Source organism: Ipomoea nil, unplaced genomic scaffold (genome assembly GCF_001879475.1).
Source record: "Ipomoea nil cultivar Tokyo-kokei standard unplaced genomic scaffold, Asagao_1.1 scaffold2480, whole genome shotgun sequence".
In the NCBI taxonomy this organism is placed as follows: domain Eukaryota; kingdom Viridiplantae; phylum Streptophyta; class Magnoliopsida; order Solanales; family Convolvulaceae; genus Ipomoea; species Ipomoea nil.
This window is the reverse complement of record NW_017618908.1, coordinates 1010115-1030681: the sequence shown is the minus strand read 5'-3', so window position 1 is coordinate 1030681 and position 20567 is coordinate 1010115. Positions and strand designations below refer to the sequence as shown.

The 20567-nt window shown below is 37.6% G+C and overlaps 3 protein-coding genes and 1 long non-coding RNA gene across 6 annotated transcripts; 1 reads left to right on the top strand and 3 right to left on the bottom strand.

Annotated features, from left to right (window-relative positions):
* Positions 1-708: 708 nt before the first annotated feature.
* LOC109153047 (eukaryotic translation initiation factor 4G-like) lies at positions 709-7972 on the top strand. The gene is made up of 10 exons (XM_019300786.1): positions 709-967; positions 1582-1679; positions 1824-1961; positions 2085-2152; positions 2236-2292; positions 2425-3220; positions 3427-3773; positions 3889-6575; positions 7197-7388; positions 7482-7972. Exons 1-10 carry the CDS (start codon positions 768-770, stop codon positions 7804-7806), a joined length of 4908 nt encoding a protein of 1635 aa, XP_019156331.1. The 5' UTR covers positions 709-767; the 3' UTR covers positions 7807-7972.
* A 239-nt stretch (positions 7973-8211) lies between these two features.
* Positions 8212-10739, bottom strand: LOC109153049 (phosphatidylinositol 4-phosphate 5-kinase 4-like). 2 transcript variants are annotated; one of them, XM_019300790.1, is made up of 4 exons: positions 10436-10739; positions 9391-10402; positions 8843-9101; positions 8212-8725 (listed from the first exon to the last, which is right to left on the bottom strand). In XM_019300790.1, exons 2-4 carry the CDS (start codon positions 10245-10247, stop codon positions 8522-8524), a joined length of 1320 nt encoding a protein of 439 aa, XP_019156335.1. In that variant the 5' UTR covers positions 10248-10402; positions 10436-10739; the 3' UTR covers positions 8212-8521. The 2 variants fall into 2 exon arrangements, with proteins under 2 accessions (XP_019156335.1, XP_019156334.1); XM_019300789.1 differs by having other exon boundaries at positions 9391-10739.
* A 3583-nt stretch (positions 10740-14322) lies between these two features.
* LOC109153051 (casein kinase II subunit beta-3-like) lies at positions 14323-17544 on the bottom strand. Of its 2 annotated transcripts, none has more exons than XM_019300791.1 (6): positions 17367-17544; positions 16955-17207; positions 16020-16238; positions 15204-15313; positions 14962-15127; positions 14323-14822 (listed from the first exon to the last, which is right to left on the bottom strand). In XM_019300791.1, exons 2-6 carry the CDS (start codon positions 17190-17192, stop codon positions 14692-14694), a joined length of 864 nt encoding a protein of 287 aa, XP_019156336.1. In that variant the 5' UTR covers positions 17193-17207; positions 17367-17544; the 3' UTR covers positions 14323-14691. The 2 variants fall into 2 exon arrangements, with proteins under 2 accessions (XP_019156336.1, XP_019156337.1); XM_019300792.1 differs by having other exon boundaries at positions 15204-15298.
* Positions 17545-20224: 2680 nt separating this feature from the next.
* On the bottom strand, positions 20225-20489 carry LOC109153052. The gene is made up of 3 exons (XR_002049457.1): positions 20449-20489; positions 20340-20363; positions 20225-20267 (listed from the first exon to the last, which is right to left on the bottom strand). It is a non-coding gene; the product is annotated as an uncharacterized LOC109153052 (long non-coding RNA).
* Positions 20490-20567: the final 78 nt, after the last annotated feature.

The following is a 20567-nucleotide window of genomic DNA, read 5'->3' as shown; positions in this document are numbered from 1 at the left end:
GCTACTGTATTACTACAATTAGTAATTTTAATCTAGAATCCTATTACCAATAGAAAAGTAGGAATAGTATATTATATTAAGAATTGTATTACTATATTTTACAATATCTAGCGAACCTTAATAATATAAGAGTGTTTTGAACGAGTTAAAATGGATGATTTTGTTTTTATTAATAGGATAGATATACATATAGATTTCTATTATCTTGGCAACTTTTATTCCTTAATTTATTTATAATTTTAAAAATAAAACAATAAAAAATGGTAAAAATATTATTATTAAATTATATACAATACAATAGTGTTCTCGTCTTTTATTTAACTTTTTACTGTCTCCCAGAAAACAGATTTACAGTAAATCTGGTTATGTTCCACCGCCACATTCATCGAGAAAAAACGACCATTTTTTCACCAGACACTCCCGTCATGGTTCCCGCCACTCTTTCTCGTTTGTTTTCTCGGGCTCGACAACCCTAATCTCTCTCTCTCTCATATTCAGGTACCTCTCCTTATCTAAATCGTAAATCGGAATTATTGTTGCTAGAATTGCGCCTGTGTATATATACATACGTAGCTTTAATTTGCATGGATGCATGCTTCAGATTGTGATCCAAAATATTGTTTTTTTTTTGGGTTCGATCGGTGAAGTTTTTGATTTTTTTTTTTTGTTATTGATTGTTGTTGGATAGATTTGATTTGAAGAGATCGGGGAATTGAAGAAGGTTAGAGTGTCGTCGGAGGATCTCTAGATATATACACATTATATATATGTACCAGAGGCAGCACAGGGGTAAGAAGAAGAACGAGCCACGAACACAGTACAACTGGGTACCGAGTCGACCCGGAGGGTCAGCTCAGTTACAGTATAAAAGGGTTTCTTCTGGAAAGGGTGGTGGTGGCACAGGCCTACCTCCTCCTTCCCTGTCTTCCTCCTCTGCAGCAGCTTCCCCTTCCCTTGTCTATAGAATGTGAGTTTTAGCTGGATCTATTCTTGTATGCCCTTATTATGTCTGTGTACCAATTTCTTGCCTTGAGCCTTTGAGTGTGTCTATATATGTACCTATGTGGTTAATGGTTATGCATTGATGCATTTCTGTTCATCTGTTCTGTGTTCTTTTGGGGTGACAAGGAAAATCGCAGCCACTACTCGTGTGCATTGGGTAAATCCCGCCTTGTAACCCTAGTCGGCAAAGGAACACATACAAGGACACCAAACTGGATTGCCCATAGTTGATCAGTTTCGTGTGCACTGGGTAAACCCCCCTTGTAACCTTAGTCGGCAAAGGACCACAAGGATACCAAACTGGATTGTCCATAGTTGATCAGCTTCGTGTGCACTGGGTAAATCCCGCCTTGTAACCCTAGTCGGTAAAGGATCACATGCAAGGACACTAACCTAGATTGCCCATAGTTGATCAGCTCGAACTAAGAAGGCAATGGGCCGCTTCTTTTGAGAGTCGAACTTGTACAACAATTTGATCAACTTAGCTAGGGTTGTCCCATCTATTGTGTGTTTTGTTTATTGGCCCTCAAGCTGAGTATTTCCTTGGCAATTTTGACAAGAGTTTGTTTGTGTTATTAGTGTTAAGAAGGCTGGTGGAGAAGGGAGTCAATCAAGTTTGCCTGGTGGTAGTGTAGAATCAGTGTCTGGTTATGTGCAGAGTGATGCCCCAGTATCAGGTATACTTCTCTCACTCATTCATGGTTTAGCCATCACCATTCTTTTTATTGATTCAGAGTGTTATGTAAGAGAAACAAGATAAATGTAGGACATAAAAGATTTTATTGATTTCTAAAGATGTGATGAATGGATTGAGATTACAGAAACTTCTGGTGCTCCAACCTTCATCAAGCCAATCAATACATATGAGCAGGAAGATGTTGAAATTGCTTCCAAGGCTCAATCCTCCCAATCTGCATCTGGAATCTCAGATACAGGAACCCCTACGACCCCCGTGAAAGGTATATAAACAAGATAAATGTGTCTTGCCTTTCATTTGTCTTAACTTTTTTTCCCTGTTTTATCAGGAAGACTGTACCTTTTTGCATTGTCTAATAGACTGAATCTACATTTCATTTGACTAGATAACACTTCAAAGGGAGCATCTGTGAAGTTTGGGAGCTTTGGCCCAGGATTTGAGAATGGCACACAGGTAACTTATTTTGATACCTTGGAACTCCTCTTTTCTTAAAAGAGAAGCATTACTTCTATCATCTTCCTTCTCTTTTTCTGCAGGTTCCTGCAAGAACGAACTCAGCGCCACCTGACTTGAACGAACAGAAAAGGAATAAGGTATCTATCGGTTGTCTTCCCACGTCTATGGAATATTAGCAGTTGGCTAGCAGTGTTCTCAACTTTATATTTCTTTCAAGTATCAGACTAGTAGAATAGAAATCTTCAAGATTCAGTGATTAATTGTTTCAGGCATGGCTTGGATCCTCTAAAGGAGTTGAGTATTTTCCCATTACTGCTTCTAGGCAGCCACAACCATGGGAGGTCAATGTGCAGACAAAGGACCCCGAGCCTAAACCCCGGCCTAGAAAAGATATTCACTCTCAGATTTCAGCTGCACCTTATCTCTGTACAATGCAGAATTCATCTTTTATTCCTCATCCTGAGGTTTCTGTCACTATGCCATATCAGCAACCACATGTTCCTATGCAAGGCGGTTTTCCCGGCCCACAGCTGCAGCATCAGCAGCAGCATCCAAGAATGCCATTTTCTTCGTATCAGATGCCTATGCAGTTACCAGGTGGAGATAATAATCAAGTTTGGCAACCACCATTTATTCCCGGTTTGCAACCTCGTCCCTTGCCACCACCTCAAGGGATGATGCACCAGGGTCCTCCGGTTCTAAACTTTCCTCCCCGACATGATTACAAGCCGCGTGCTCAGTTTGGTGGTGTGGGCGTTGGAGCATCGCCGCAGTTTGTTGGGAAGCCCACTGCACCTAGAGTAAAAATTACTCATCCTGAAACCCATGAAGAGTTAATACTTGGTGGTGAGAAGGTTGATGCAAAACTGGATGGTGGAGCAGTTAGGATGCCATCTTATCATAGTAGGGATTCTCAACCACAACCATTCTATTATGGTCCTTCCCATGCAAGGCCTTCCTTCTCTCATATGCACCCAAATCCTTTCAAACAAACTCCTAGTTCTGCTATGTTGAAGAATTCTCAGATGCCTCAAGATCTTCCAATATTGGAACAGAAATCTTCAGGTATATTTGCAGAATCACTTGTTTTTATTTGAATGTTCCTCTTCTGTTCACCAGTGTTGCAAAAATCAGGCTAATCGGCGCCTAGGCGCTAGGCGGTCGGCCACCTAGGCGCTCTAGGCGCCCGCCTAGGCGGTCCCCAGGCGCCTAGCGATTTTTTCAACCTTGCTGTTCACACATCTTTAATTTTGCTGCTACAATTGCCACAGGGATGTGCAGTATTGCTGTTTCTCCAAACAGGGAACTGATTCCCGGTTTGTCAGCTGACAGATCTAATGGAGATTTTCTGGGTCCAATGTCAGCTAACTCATCTGATGTCAAGACACTAATGAGGACAATGCAGCCTAACCCCAAAAAAGCCGAATCACAAATTCATTCGAAATTTTCTACTAAGCAACCTACATTTGTTCCTAGATCTTCTGTTCAATCATCTATGATTCCCTCTCATGATGCTGCATTCATAGAAAAGAATATTGGTGTCAGAAGAGAGAGAGCTGTCCAGGGTGTGGATAAATCTAGCAAGACAGCTCCAGTACATTCTGAACAATCACAACATGTATTTTTATCTTCTCTGAGTAAACACTACAAATATATGCATACTATTTTAATTTATTCTTCGATTTCTTATATTCATTCCTTGAATTACTTCTATGGTGCATCCTTTCTTGCAGCTGTTGCAGGTGGGCTCCCAGAGCGAAGAGCCTGAACTTGCTAGGGGAGCAATTTCGAGTGCTAATGCAGGAATTTATGTCGTTTCTGCTGCAAATGAAGCTCCACAATGTAATGTTGTAATCAACACAAATAATAAAGCTCTTAAAACAGCGAAACGGGATGATTATTCTCCACCAGACATTCCGGCAGAAATAATTAAAGCATCATCGAAACATTCAAAGGCCAATGGGGTGGAACAATGCTCCCTGGATAATAGAGAAGATATACATGGTTCTCGAGAGAGAAATTCTTTGGCGTCTGGTTCTCCTGAAATTAGATGTCAACCCTTGAATCTCAGTGAAGTTCTGTTATCTGATACTGAATCAAAGCAACCTATGAGTGGTCAAAGTCTTAATCCCTCATCACCAACGTCGCCTTTCAAAGCCAAGGGGAAAGCTTTTGAGGAAGTAAACCTTGATCTTAGTCCTGGATCGAATCCGAATAGGGCGAAAAGTGCATTCTCCAGACGCAGGGAAAAAAGAAAAGAAATTATTAAGAAAGCTGATGGTGATCATCTCTGTATGTCATGCAAGTCCCCTAAGAAGAAATTGGAATCTCCTGATTCCTCAGTAAGTTTACAAGTATCCTCCTCGGGTTCCTTTGACGAAGATCAAGATTATAGGAGTAAAACTGAAACAGATTACTGGAAAAATGAAGCTGGAATATCAACTCAAAAACTAGAGACATCAATGGTGTTTCACCATAAGGTTAAGCATCCTGAAGGCAAAAAGAGGTACTCACCAGATTTCCTCATAACGCTATCTTCAAACTATACCAACCTTCCCACAGATTTCAAGCTTGCAAGTGATGTGGAAAACCTACTGTGTTCTAATGCCATCAGTCCAAAACTAGCCAAGCACAGTCCAAAAGGAACCAGCCCAAGTAATGCACAACATGTTAGCAGGACTGCAGGTGGTACTTCTCGGCTTGAGTACCGTGCTATTAGTGTGACAGATAATGTCAGGAGGACGAAATCACAAGCTACTTTTGCTTCTGGACCTGAGCCCTGTAATGGTGCCAACAGAAGTGGTAACAATAATGGGATTCGACCTGGTCAACGAGGAAACTATGATGTTGGAAGGAACCTTCGGGTGCATGCACCAATGGGGCAACGTAGTTCCCGTAATGGAAATAAATGGCAGCGTGCTTCTCGCTCTGGAAAAGGTTCGAATCCTCAATCTCCACTGCACAGAGCTCAGAAGAAATATGAGGTGAGGAAAGTGAATGATGTTGAGGAGGGGAAACAGAGACAGCTGAAAGCTATTCTTAATAAGTTGACTCCTCAAAATTTTGAGAGGCTGTTTCAGCAAGTTAAGGAGGTTACTATAGACAATGCTGCCACTCTTGCTGGTGTCATTTCACAGATATTTGACAAAGCCCTGATGGAACCAACGTTCTGTGAGATGTATGTTGATTTGTGTTATCATCTTTCCAGTGAGCTTCCTGATTTTGTTGAGGATGATCAGAGAATCACCTTTAAGAGATTGCTTCTAAATAAATGCCAGGAAGAATTTGAAAGAGGAGAAAGAGAACAAGCTGAAGCAGAGAAAATGGAAGGGGATGGAGTGAAACAGTCTGATCAGGAAAGAGAAGAAAAGAGGATACAAGCAAGGAGGAGGATGTTAGGAAATATAAGATTGATTGGGGAATTATACAAGAACAAGATGCTGACAGAAAGGATCATGCATGAGTGCATCCAGAAATTGCTGGGAGATTACCAAAATCCGGATGAGGAAGATATTGAGGCTCTCTGCAAGCTAATGTGCACAATAGGTGAAATGATAGACCATGCCAAAGCCAAGGATCAAATGGACACATATTTTGAAATACTGTCAAATTTGGCAAACAACACAGATTTATCTTCTAGGCTAAGGTTCATGTTGATGGATGTAATTGACCTGAGAAAAAATAATTGGCAGCAAAGAAGGAAAGTTGAAGGCCCCAAAAAACTTGAAGAATTACATAGGGATGCACATCAAGAGAGACAAGCTCATCAAACCAACCGATTTACTCGTGCTCCAAACAGCATTCCTTCTCCTAGAAGGGGACATCCATCGGACATTGATAATCATGCAACAACTATGTTATCAACATCCCAAATAAGTGCAGTTCATGGAATGCCATCACATATTCATGGATTTGGAGGTCAGGATGTGAGGCTGGAAGACAAACATTTACACGAGGGCCAGGCTTCTTCTTTTCCCCTGCCTCATACGTCTATCAGTGACAACACTATTTATCTCGACCCTTGGGGAATATCCGCTAGTGGACCACTAATGCTTTCTTGTTCCCCTCCCACAGACATAAATAGTGGTTTTGGGGAGACCATTATAATCCAAGGCGGTCCAGGTGGTTATAGTTCTGTATCTGAACTCTTACCTTATAATATAAGACAAGAGCCAATATCCAGATATGGTATGGAGAGTTTTGTGAGGCCTTCTGTATATGATCATTCCATTCAACAAGGCAATGTGCTTTATGCAAGTAGAGATGCAGCGAATTTAAATTGTTCATTTGGGAGATCAAGTGAACTTTCCTCAACTTGTCTGCAAACTCATCCTTTTGCACCTAATCCTATAACTGAGAAGGTATTGCCTGAAGAACGTCTTGCAGAACTATCCATCTCTGCAATTCGAGAATTTTACAGGTAACATTGTACTTGACAAGGTCACTATCGGTCATTAGTTTGAACATACAGAAGAAAAAAGTTAAAATAATGTAGTTTTGAGGTTGTTATGTTTGTTGGCTTCACATCCCCCAACCAATAGCAAAGAAAAATAATGCAAACTGTCACTATTACATACTAGACTGCACATATTTTATGTATCACCTTTTTCTGCAAAATTGCATGGTGTATATCTATAGTCTTGTACACTTGTTAAGTCTATGATGTGTGTAAAAGGTACATAAGAGGTTTTAGTGTCAGTTTTTGGATTAGTAGATGTCCCAATTGCTTTTCTGTTATCATGAATGCATTTTCTTCTTTCCTTTTTCCTTATTGTCCTAAATCCATTAGGAAGAAAGAAATAGTTTATACTGCTCTCAACTTAATTAGCAGAATGGGGTTCGTTCTTGATTTCTTTATTGGATACTAAATTCATGGGGAGAACTTTCTCAACAATACAGTAACTCTAAATATGTAAGGAAGATGGTTTTCAACAAAAATTATGAGAGAGAGGATGTCTATATTGAATCATTGATGATTTTACTAGTACTGGAGCCTGTTGCTCTATTTTTTTTTTTTCAAGTTGAATGTTTTCTGCTGCAGTGCTGTGGACGAGAATGAAGTTGTTCTCTGTATTAGAGAATTGAACTCGCCAAGTTTTATTCCAACACTGATATCCTTATGGGTAAGTGACTCATTTGAGAGGAAAGACAGAGACAGGATTCTCCTTTCTAGGCTCCTTGTCAATCTTACCAAGTCCAGGGGAATAATGGACTCTGGGCAGCTCATTTCTGGGTGAGAAACCAACTGAATCTGAGTTACTATCAATATAATCTTACAAGTATCTTCACCGTTATAGTTCAGATATTCATTTGCTTTTTTGATCAGGTTTGAATCAGTTTTAGCCACTTTGGAGGATGCTATAACTGATGCACCAAAAGCAGCAGCTTTTCTTGGCTCCATGTTTGGTACAATGATCATTGAGAATGTTGTCTCTCTGGAAAAAATCGGAAATCTTTTAAGAGAAAGCATCAAGAAACCTGGCCATCTTCAAATTGGGCTTGCTCATGAGGTTCTTGAAAACACATTTGCAATGATAAGGTCAGTGAAGGGAGAATCATTCTTGAGAGAGATCTGTCTGATCTCCAATATAGAATTGGAGGATTTCGCCCCTCGAAACCTCCCAAGCCAACTTGTGTCTCAGTCAGGTTGAGATTCATTTCTTCCCATTACAGAAACTGAATTATACAGGTACTCTTTGGTGACAGATATTCCCACAAAATATGTTTTTGAGACTCTCTCTCATTTGAATAATTCAATTTTGACAGCAAGTTCTTTTCCTCCATTAAATTGGATTCTTCTGTTGTACTAGCATCTCAATAAAGTATTGTCTCTGAAACTCTGAATTGATTCATTAAACTTGACAGCAAGTTCCTTTTGTTAAAGATGAGTTCTTTATTTTCCTAATTGTGTCTGATTGGTTCTTATGGAAACCCTTCTCAGAATTGTTATCCAATCACTATATATATATATATATATATATATATATATATATATATATATATATATATATATATATATATATATATATATATATATAGCATGAGCCCAAGAGATTCATGTGGAAAACATGGCAATATTCATTAGAACAAGCCAAATAGCTAAACTTCATAGTTCTGAGTGACCTTCCATATGAAATACAAACTAATGACCATTCTAACCTCACCCGAGACACGAGTCCAGCGCCAACGCTCCAAGTGTCTCTTTTCTTCTTTTGCTCATAAACCTCGAGCAATTACATGTACATACTTTTGGGCCGAGGAACCTAACTTGCTCCACAGTCAGCAAAAACCGAAGGTGGTTCCAAGCAAATGCCTCACTGTTTGACTATCTTGAAGGTAAAAACCGAAGCCAGGTTGGAGCAAAGATCACGAGGAAATGGATTGTAATCGAAGCATGGAATCTGTAGGTACACTGAACTGGTTATTCTCGGGATGCATCTGATTCTGGGTTGCCTTCACGGCTGTTACTCTTGCTGCAGTTGCTGCTTTGTTAGCTGCTGCAATCGCTCTTTTCACTCTTTCGTCCACTGTTGCCACGTTAATAGCTTTCTCAGCAGCCCGCTTTGCTTCCTAGACAAAATACAAATCGGTTTTGAGGTTTCTGTCTCTCGCGAAACCATTACTTACAACATTAATGGTGAAGTTATCAGACAGAAACATGAAGAAAAGGCTAAAAGATTTGACTACCTGGACAGCGTGAAGCACTTTAGAGTGGTCGTCTGTGAGGGAAGATCCATTACGAATTTTAGGAGAAATCGAACCATTAAGAAGTCCATTTTGCCAGTGGCCCGACTGAGTTTCCCCGTGCCTGAAACTATACAAACCGAAACCTTGCCTTCTTCCCTCGTGCCAGGCTCCCTCGTATTGATGCCCATTCCCAAACCGATACACCCCAAAACCATGCATCTTGTCTGCAAAATATTCTCCTGCATATGCATCACCGTTTCTGCAGACCATCCAAAGAACTCATATTATTCGCCTTATCTATAATATATTCTCGAGTACACTGGTCACAAGGTTGTAGAAAGTAATGCATTATAAGTTTTAGTACTTCATCAAGAAGATAAACGGGATTCAATTCAGATCACCAAATTGAAACATGCTGATAGTTGGATTGCACAGTAATGGCTATATGCTCAACAACCAGAACATGGATAAGCCAATCGCATTCAGATATGCCATTAACATGAATGAATTTTGCATATGAACAAAGGAATCGAAAGCTCGAAATTCACCTGAAATGGTAATAGCCAAGTCCATGTTGGACACCAGACTTGAACTCTCCAACATAGGTGCTCCCATCCTGACAAGTATGAACTCCACAGCCATGGCACTGCCCATTACACCACTCCCCAGCATACACATCCCCAGTAGAAGACCTATAAACACCAACCCCATGCCTCAATCCCTGCCTGTACTGCCCCCGATATCGCCCCCCTTTCGCCCATGTTTCGACCCCATATCCATCATATCTCCCACCAACCCACTCCCCCTCATACCTCCCACTCAAATGGTAGTAAAACACCCCACTCCCAGAACACTTCCCTTTGTGGAATTCACCCTCATACACATCCCCATTGTTATAAACCTCCACCCAACAACCTGAATCTGGCTTCTTCATCAATTTAGGCTTAGACCCAATTGACCAAACAACTCTTGGCAGGGGCTTTGATCCAGAAGCTGGAGAGGAGGAGAACTTAATGCACAATGTTCTCCCAAACAGCCACCGGATTGAGGGGATCCTCTGCAGAGCTAGATTGAGTGAAACCACAAGGATTAAAGCAGAAACAATGCAAAGAAAGCTAATAAAGAAAGGCCAGTAATAAGTTGTGGTCAAGTAAAGGGTAGGCAAAGAAAACAGCAAAAACAGCTTCATATGGACTCTGAGCCAAGAGGAATGGCAAGAGTGGTGAATGAGCCTAAGAGTGATCCTTTTTGTGGCTAAGATCACTGGGAGAGAGCAAGAACAGAGGGAAAGTGGGTATGAAGAAGACTCAGATGACTTGAAGATTGTGGGTTCAAAAGGACTGGTGGGCTGGTGTTGAAGAGATGAGAGAGTTGGGGAGTGAGAAAGATCCGAGCTTTGAGCCATTCTTCTCTTATGGGAAGGTGAGAGACATATTTGGTTGGGTGATTGAGATGGGTAGATGCATTCTTGAAATGGGTTTGATGGGAAGAAGAGAAAGAATGAATCTTGATTCAAAGATTGGGTGAAAACTGGTTGAGAGCCAGTTGGGTGAGGATTTGTTACCGGTGGGTGGTGGTGGTGGCCGGTGGCCGGTGGCGGAAGTGGAAGTTAGACTAACTGATTTCTTGTCTGCTCAGAAGCTCTCTCTAATCTACACTGTTTCTTTCTGATGCATTTCCAAACCAAAAAATTTGAGCTTTTTGTAACTGAGAGATGCCTTCAGAGAAGGTTGTTTTCGATCAGATTGGAATCCTCTCTTTTTTCTTTTTCTGGGGATTTCTTTATATAGCTTTTGATGTGTGTTATCAACTTGGATAGTTGGATGTGCAGTTGTTTCTTCTTTCTGGAGTTTCGAACTTCAAATTTGGTGGCCTGCTATCAGTTTCAGAGTACGCAAATTGCAAAGGAGTTTGATGGTGTCTGCTATTTTGTAGGACAAGCAACCATTTGTGGGGTCACCAATAGTGAATCATTACTAGGTGGACCATACTATCAAATAATGTATATTCAGTACGTAAATAATGTACTTTTTGTTATGGTTCACGCAATAATTTGTCACTTCTAATCTTCTTGATCTCCTTCTATTTGTGGGGTCTCCAACCCAACCGTCTACAATACAAGTTAAATAGACCTAACTCGACGAGTTAAGCTCGTTTTGACAACTCTACTTGACATGATGGGATAGTAAAAATAAGCTCATGTTCAATCATATAAATCAGATGGTTGTAAGAGACAAGCATGAATGCGTGTTATACTGGGAAAATATTACATGTATTTTCATTTTATAGTCTCTACTTTTACCCTTACACTTAAAATATTGACGTAGACACTTTTATAGGGACCACATGAAGAAAATAACTCATAGTCCGTCACATTAAAAAGTATATTTAAGGAGTAAAATTTAAGAGTACATATAGTATAACTCTGTATACTGAGCATGGTAGTCAAATGGTTTTATTTACTTATCAATGAAAGAGCAACATGAGGCCAAAAGAGTATAAGGCTACCTTACAATTACATTAGTAATATCTTAACTAACTACTTCTTACTAATTACCCCAAGGCCCAAGCAATTAGATTAGAAAGTATTACATATTTAATATAAAGGTATATTAAGGGTTTGTTTGGAAAGCAGGAAAATGATTTTTAAAAAATATTTTCTTTTTTAGTGTTTGGTTGCATTTTAGAAAATTTAGTGTGTTTAGTTTATTTTATGAAAAAATGAGTAGAATTGTATGTTTAAACATTTTGACGGAAAATGACTTCTCCCAAATTTTAGCGGAAGTCATTTTCTGCCAAAATGGCTTCATTTTTCTCAGTCAATGGAAAACGTTTTCCGTTGACTGAGTTTTCCTATTGCATCAAAACACTGAAAATTCAGAAAACATTTTTCAAAAGTCATTTTCCGGGTTTCTAAACGGACCCTAAGTTTTCTCAAAAAATAAATAAACACATGCCACTTATATGTGTGTTCACACTCTCTCACACTTCCAAGTGAAATTATATATATATATATATATATATATATATATATATATATATATATATAATTTAAAAAAGATATGATATATATCAAAGTAAAAAATCACACACAATGAAGTGTCTTGTCACATTGTCACATTATACACTTAATTATTGCTTGCCATTTATTTATTCTTTTTTTTTTTCTTTTTAAATTTCAAATTTCAATCTTTAGATTTGTATAGCTTACCCTTTTTGAATCTTTGGCATAGTTCAATGCAACTTCACACTATAAGTCATGTTTAGTAACAAATCACAATCTTTACATTAATTTGACCAAATTTTTACATCAAGAAAGATCACTTGTAATCTTTAATGGAATTTATGGCCTTACTTAATTCAAAAATGTGAAATTCCAAATATAAGTCTAATCATTTAATTTATACAATGAAATCATTTCCTCCTTGTCATCAATAATAATCCAACCAAGAATGTTTGTGGGGACAGCTAGGGATAGCTAGAGAATTGGCTAAATCTTAGCCATCCATGACATGTCATTGGGGCCCTCATGCTTCATTCATCCTTAGCCCCTCCATATACACCACATGTATAAACATTTTATAATGTTATATATTACTCAATGTTCAAAAAAAAAATTCAATGTTGTGTTTTTTTTCTTTGCAAAATTATATATAAAAGTGTGTAACTTACAACGTGCAAGATAAAACTTTATAAAGTATACGGTAACCCCATTTGGTAAATGGTTGTTAGTTGTTTGGGTTAGAGGGTATAACTAGTTGATAACATTAGCTGATTGTATAAAATGTTTAGTAAATTAGTTATTTGGTATAATTTCTTTGTTTCAAAAGTTAATTGAAAATATTGCTTTGAGCAGTTTTTTTAATTTTAGAATTTTGAAATTACAAAAAACTGATTAATCAAACACTTATATTAATTTTTTAACCAAATCAAACAGCTAATAGTAGTCAAATAAGTCAAAATTGACGGATAAACTAACTGTTTTATCAAACAGGACCGATATTGTAGCTTATAGCATTATAAACTATATTTATTTTTATTTTATTATTATTATTATTATTATTAGAAAGGAATAATAATTAAGAAAGTAGGGTGCATAGTCAATAGTGATCCAAAGATGAAGAAGGCTCCACATCTTTCAATTATGATTGATTGTACACCAATTGGATAAGTTCTTATTCCTTTTCTATAACCCCAATCTCTTGTCCATATCATTCTCTCCTGTCACTTACTCTAATCCTCCCTTCAATTCAAACCATGTTGTTGACTGGTCCAATCTTTAGGACATGAGCCATCAAGAATTCTTAAATTTGGAGTTTAAATTTATGGTGTTAATATATTGTGAAAGAAACATTAACAATTGTTCTAATTTAGTTGACTATTTTAATAAATTTTAATAAATCTAGTGGAGCAATCCAAGCCTAAAATACATTAGAATTTATACAGATGTGAATAGTAATTTTTGCGTTTATTTGGGATTGATGTATAGTAAACTAAAAATCGCCTTGGCTCCGTTGGTTTAATTATATTTTTAAATAAAATTTTCACATACTATGCCATGTCAACTGTTTACTACAGTTTGTCATTTGGAAGAATTGCACAATTTTAAAATGTTCACTAACCTAATTTCACTCTTACACTAAGTAGACAAAAAAGTTAGAGATACAAGATAAATCACCCAAAGATTATATACTACATAATTCTGAAAATGGAAAGAGTTACATTTGGTGTGAAACCGTATACTCCTATATACTCTTTTCATTTCATCTCATGTATATAGCTAATTCAAACATCGAATGAAAAAAAAAATTATTTATTTTAACATAAGCTTTTAACTATGTTATGACATTTGATTCACTATCCTAATATTTGACAAATGAGAGATTTATATATTTTGACAAACTTTTAAAGATATCACAATATTTGATCCACTACCCGTGTAACGTTGCAACTTAAATTACCTTATAAATCGATATTGTACATAAAAGCAATTTTCCTTATTTTCCAATGTGAGTCATCATGTTATCACAACCCATGAGGGTGAAATGAAACAGAATACTGATACTGGACTACATAAGAAAGTGACAGAAACACAAAGCCACAAAAGTTTTTGTTTCATTTCATTTTCAAATGGACTGCTAAGCTTATCTCAAGTTCTCAGCATATTCGTCTTGTGACCTTAACCGGGAAAGAACTATAAGGAAATAAATAAACTTAGACGGCTCATAATTGATTGACTAAAACCGAGAAAAACAATACACAACTCTCACAAAGAGCTGAACCTTGTTATTACCAAGCTGATTGCTAGAATTGCCCCCAAAATTAAGAGTAAAATGATTAAAGGTTTCCAAACTAAAGAAAAAAATAAAGATTAAAATGATTTAAAAAAAAAAAAAAAAAAAAAAAAAAAAAAAAAAAAAAAAACCTTCTCAGTAAACAATAGAACAGTGTTGTGTCAATTCACAAGATAGAGCAGCAGATGAGCTAATGAGAGGGCACAGCAAACCACACTATAATACTGTAATACTGTATTCTTAAAAACTGGAATTCTGAATGTTTTCATGAGAAATTCAGGATTACAAGTCATTCTCGAAATGATTGATGCACTTTAGTGGACTGAATACCAATGAGAAACACAACAAGGAATAGGGAAAACTGCAATTCACAGTGGGAAAAAACACTTTTTGATTGAAGGTAACTACATTAAGCAAGAAAGTTGACATAGACTTGAGCATCTTTGTACTTCTTGTATCTTGCCTTTATATGTAAGGTATAGAATATATGGTGAGTGTCTATCCCCCCTCCTGAAGCATTGATAATGATACAAATCCCGAGTAATAACTCCAGGATCATGGCTTGTGGACTTTGAAACCAAATACCCGAGGGATGTAGCTCTGTGAAGACTTCTGTGGCTTGAGGTGTTTGTAAGTCAACAGGAAAAGGTGCGGAAATGTCGTCCCAAAATAGGCTCCGTCGATGCCTTCATAAAGTAAAGGAACCAAAGAACCAAGCGTAAAATGCTGAAAGAAGAAGAAGAAAAAAAAAGATAGAATATTCTCTAGCCATGCCAAGTGATTATAGCGCATCGATAAGGTATCTAGAGAACATAAAAAGGATACTCTCTTGATATCTGGATCTAGGAGTGTATATTTCTTCACACCTAGGGCAAAATATTTTCACTGTGCTCTGTCGAGGTATGTCTGACTGACCAACAGGGAGGCATGGTTGACCACAGCAGTAAACTCTTGGGCATCTACCAAATTCAGCATTTTTGTATTTCTCTAGCTGTAAAAGGCCAGGTAGTTTCCCATAGTGACAGTTGTAGGAGGATAAACTGTATAATGATGGAATGGATTCTCACCATTGCAGCAAGTCCTTTGGTTGTCAATATGTAGCGGTTATGTATTAGGCCATAAAGCATCTCAGCTGCTGATTCAACTAGTTCATTCTGTTCTTCTGTAAACATATCACCTACACATATCAGCCATTCTGGTTGAACACAAAAGTATGAAGAAACTAAAGGACTAAAACTAGAAGAAACAATCCATGTACTTCAAGTTCAAGTTCAAAGCATATGCCTGGATGGAAACAAGATTTTAGTATTATGGAACTTGCAAATTAGAGTAGTCGGAACATGAGGACAAGATCTAGGAAATCAGTAAATCACAAATTAGTACATTACTATTGAAGGCTACAGCTTTCCTGCCAACAAATGGATTAATGGAAAAATGTTTCTGTCCAAGTGAAACTATAAAATTTGCTGCATCAAATAGAACCTTCAGCAAATCTTAAACAAGAATCAAGGCAGAAGTATTCCATTTTGAGAAGTACAATTGGCTTGATATGAAATGAAAAGATTGTCCCCTGATACCAATAAATTAGATATTTTTGCAGATGGAAACATAGCCAATCTATCTTGTGAAAGATTTCTACAAGGCATTATATTATCCCCTGAGGAGTGAAATGCTGCCCTCACTAGCACAAATTGTCACCAGAGAAGCATAAAAGAAAGTTTTAACATTATATGTAGGCCATTTTCTTTTAAATGGAGCATCATTTTATTCGCATGGGAGGGGGTAAGGGTATCCAAAAGATACCCCAAATCATAAAATGTCAGGTACCTTGTAAGAAAAAGTGCATCAAGGTTGCAATCAATCTTTTGAATGAGAAGACTAACCATGAGAAGATTCAACGTCCAAAATCAAATCAAGTGCATAATCATAATATGGGACTAGGCTGCTAAGACCACAGAGGTTAAAGTCATCTTGGATGTAGTCATCATCAACTTCACAGAAGAACTCATTCCCACGTAGATTACAATACCACGATACCCATGGTGTGTCATCAGCATCAGATCCACTAATATCTGACTCCTCACTGTCGGTTTCAAATTCCACTGCCAAAAGAAAATTATCAGGGAAGATGTTAGTAAGAGATTAAATAATCTGTAAGGGGAATCCTGAATCTAAAAGGAAAATCATCTCCCAATGGCCAACCCAAGATTCAGACATTCAGTTAAATTAAATTTCTAATAATAAACTTATAAAAGAGGATAAATTATTCTCACCTACGGCTACAAGAATGTAGTACAAAGGGATGCTATCCTATACTTCAATCTCCAAACACACCATAATTTCTAATAAACTTATAGAAGAGGATAAATTCCACTACCCTTGTTTTAAATCCTATCCAACACATGGAGGGTTAAGCACTTGGAATTGTCTTGCAGGCTTTTTATTTGGTAAAAAACTGGACCCTGGAATACTGAAATCTCCCAAGTTCACTTCTACCCATTGAGATGAAAACATCAAACAAGCATGCTGCAGGTTGAAGCTTAAATCATGTTTGTTTCAACTTAAGTAACCAAACTCACTTCACTTATGAAAGCAAAACTACAGGATTTCAATCAATCATCAAGCAGAAAGCATCCTAGAACGAGCTCTTAACCTTTAACATCCACTCGGTAAAAATGAAACGCCCCCGCATGCCACAAAGAATATGGTTTTTCTTTTCACTTAATTTTTTTTGCTTGTCAGCGCATAAGATCATCACAACAAACATTATAGACATGTCATCGCACACAGAAAGAGATATAGAGGAATAGAGAGAAACCATCGGAGCCTTTGTTGTTATTATCGGGTGCCGAAGATCGCGAGTCCTTGGAATTGTACGTGGACAAACGAGGATCCTTAACAGCGAGCCCTCTGGTAGCGTTTGTAGAGGTGGAAGGCGAGGAGCGGTCCAAGTGCTTGTCCAAAGCTTCGTTCAGTCTCTTCCTATCGCCGACGTGACCTATCTCCGCCGCCGCAACCGCTTTCGATCCCCCGCCTCCTCGTTTCTCTCTATACATAGCTCCTATCCGCCTCTGTAGCAAAGTTCAACAATCAAATCAAATTGAAAACACAAACAACCAGAAATGAACGAATAAAAGGCGCGAATATGAGGATTTGGTGGGAGATATGAAACTAGGGCTTTGAATTTGGGGAGAGCGAGAAGGCTATTCCTTCCTTCCTTCCATCCTTACTCTTTTCCTCTGTGAGTGTCAACTCGCTCCCTCCGGAGAGTGCGAAAGTGAACGGCGAGTACGACGGCGGGAGCTCGAGATTTGGTGCCGTGGCCGTGGCGGCGATCGATTCTCCGAAATTGTAACTCAGAGAGAGATTGAGCTAAGTGTAAGCAATGACGTGGCAGACGATGACTATTCACTGATGGGACATGTATGTAGTCTCCGACTCACTACAGATATTTTTTTTTTTTTTATTACAGCACAATTTCTTTTTATTCAATTATTAATTTTCAAGGCTTATTATGGCAAGACAGTTTTATTATCGAAAATCATAATTGAAAATGACGTCATTGTAAGTGTTATTTTTTATTTTGAATGCTACTGACTCTATTACATTGTAATATATAGTATCTTTTTAAACATTCTTTCTCAACTTAAGGCTGAATCTCATGACCTCCTATATAGAAAAGATCAATATATGCCATTAAAGCACAAAGTGCTTGGCCATTGTAAGTTTTATTTGTTCGACTTGTAATGTATTTTATTCTAAAAAGAAAGATAAAAAACATTACTTTAAATGCATAAATATAAACTTAGATGAAGTTTCATTCACATTGGAATGACAATTTGTCCCGTTCTCGATAAAGATCCTCGTTCTCAAATGCAACACATACTCGTTCAATAACTTAATGATGTACATAAATCCAAAACAAATTTCAATAACTCTTCTTTTACCTTCTTCTATCTAGCTCACTTTTTGGCCTCTCTGGTAAGAGAAAATTTCAATTTTGGTCATATGACTATAGGAGTCTTGTTAATTTCAGTCTCTGACTTTTAAAAATGTCAATTTAGTACCTTAACTATGCAATTTTTGTCAATTTTAGTCACTCCGGCCAAATTGTCGGTCAAATTTCACCAAAAAATTTAAATAGTTAAAATAATGAGGATATTTTGGTCGTTTCACGCATCTTTTCTTCTTCTCCGGCGAGTCCATATCTTTCTCTCCCGTTTCCGGCGTTCTTTCTCCCTCTAAACCCTATCTTTAATATCATAAGCCTCCTTTCCCCATCATCTTAGTTCATTGCATTCACTGGAAACGGGAGAGGAAGGGATGGACTCGCATGGGAAGAAGAAAAGAGACGTTAAATGATCAAAATACCCTCATTATTTTAACAATTAAAATTTTCCGACGAAATTTGGCCGGCAATTTGGCCAGAGTGACCAAAATTGACAAAAATTACATAGTTAAGGTACTAAATTGACACTTTTAAAAGTCAATGACTGAAATTAACAAGACCCCTATAGTCATATGACCAAAATTGAAATTTACTCTCTCTGGTAATGTATGCACATTCAAGTTTTTTGCACTTTTGGTCCTACGACTATAGTGGCACTAGCAGAAATCCACGACTTTTGAACCTTGCAATTTTAGTCCACGACTATTGATTTTTTTTACAAAAATGGTCCTTCTGGCCACTTTTCCGTCAAAATTCCACCGGAAAAAAAAAATCTCCATTTTTAACAGGGCTAAAATTGACATTTTACTTATCTCCAAATATATATATATATATATATATATATATATATATATATATATATATATATATATATATATATATATATATATATATATATATATATATATAAGTGATTGCATTTGAGAATCTCCACCGCTTCTCTCGCTGAAAATGTAAGCTTTTCCGATGTCTTTGAATGATCCGGCAGGCGTGCTGGCTCCGCCTCCAATGCTGCTGCCGCATAACCCAACTAGCCCGGGGAACGCCACTGCCGCTCCGCCGCTTACTGACAGCCCTGCCTGCTCCAGGAACTCCGCCTCCTGGGGCAGTAGTATGTAGCCCAGTAATATTGTATGTAGTCAAATGTCAATTTTTTTCTTTGGAACAAGGGTCAAATAGGCCACTGAACTGCACACTAAAGTGCAATTAGGCCATCGAACTCAAAAACAATGCAATTGGATCCCTGAACTACACAAAATCATGCAATTAGGTCCAAAATGACTTGTTTACCTAAAATGCAGGTTACCAATTTTAAAAATAATTTATAAATATATTTTAAAATAAAATAATTAATTAAAATTATATAATTTAAAAAAAAAAAAAAAACTAAAACTGCCGGAGACGAATCATCTCCGGTAGTCTTTCGTCTCCATGGCCGGAGACGAAAGCTTCGTCTCCATGGCCAGGAGACGAAGAGCTTCGTCTCCATGGCCAGGAGACGAAGCTTCGTCTCCCTGGCCATGGAGACGAAGGCTTCGTTTCCATGGTCGGAGACGAAGCTTTCGTCTCCGGCCATGGAGACGAAGAGACGTCTCCATGGCTAGGGAGACGAAGCCTGCCGGAGACGATTCGTCTCCGGCAGTTCTAGTTTTTTTTTTTTTTTTTAATATTTAATTAATTTTTTATTTAAAATTATATTTAAAATTTATTTTTAAAATTGGTAACCGCCACGTCAGCACAATTTCAGGTCAACAAGTCATTTTAGACCTAATTGCATGATTTTGTATAGTTTAGGGACCCAATTGCATTATTTTTTATTTCGATGGCCTAATTGCACTTTGATGTGCAGTTCAGTGGCCTATTTGACCCTTATTCCTTTTTCTTTTAATTTTTGAGATAAGTCAAATGTCAATTTTAGCCCTGTTAAAAATGAAGAATTTTTCTTCCGGTGAAATTTTGACGGAAAAGTGCCCGTAACTCCGTAAGGACCATTTTGCAAAAAAAATAATAGTTGTGGACTAAAATTGCAAGGTTAGAAAATCGTGGATCAATTCTGCTAGTGCCACTATAGTCGTGGGACCAAAAATGCAAAAAACTCATGCACATCCAGATAGACAACACCTTTCCTTTTGTGAACTCCCATTTCCCAACCCTCATTCCTGATATAAGCAGTAGCCAGTATCTGCACATAATCAAAGATTATTTTGAAGGCTGAAAATTTTAACAGCAAAGCAGTCCCAAGAAGAGGGATTACCTTATTAAGGTTATTGCGATATGTCTGCCGGAAAGGACAAGAGCAAAACAAATTAATATAATATGGTTTCAACTACTAAAAGTCCAGAATATGGAAGATTTATTCTTACCACAAAGTGCATCCTATCAAGTGGGATATTCTTATTCCTAACTGCTAGGGAGTTGGGAAGGGAAACATCACATAGAAAATAACAGTATAGTGCATGGGAAAAAAACAAATAAACAGTAA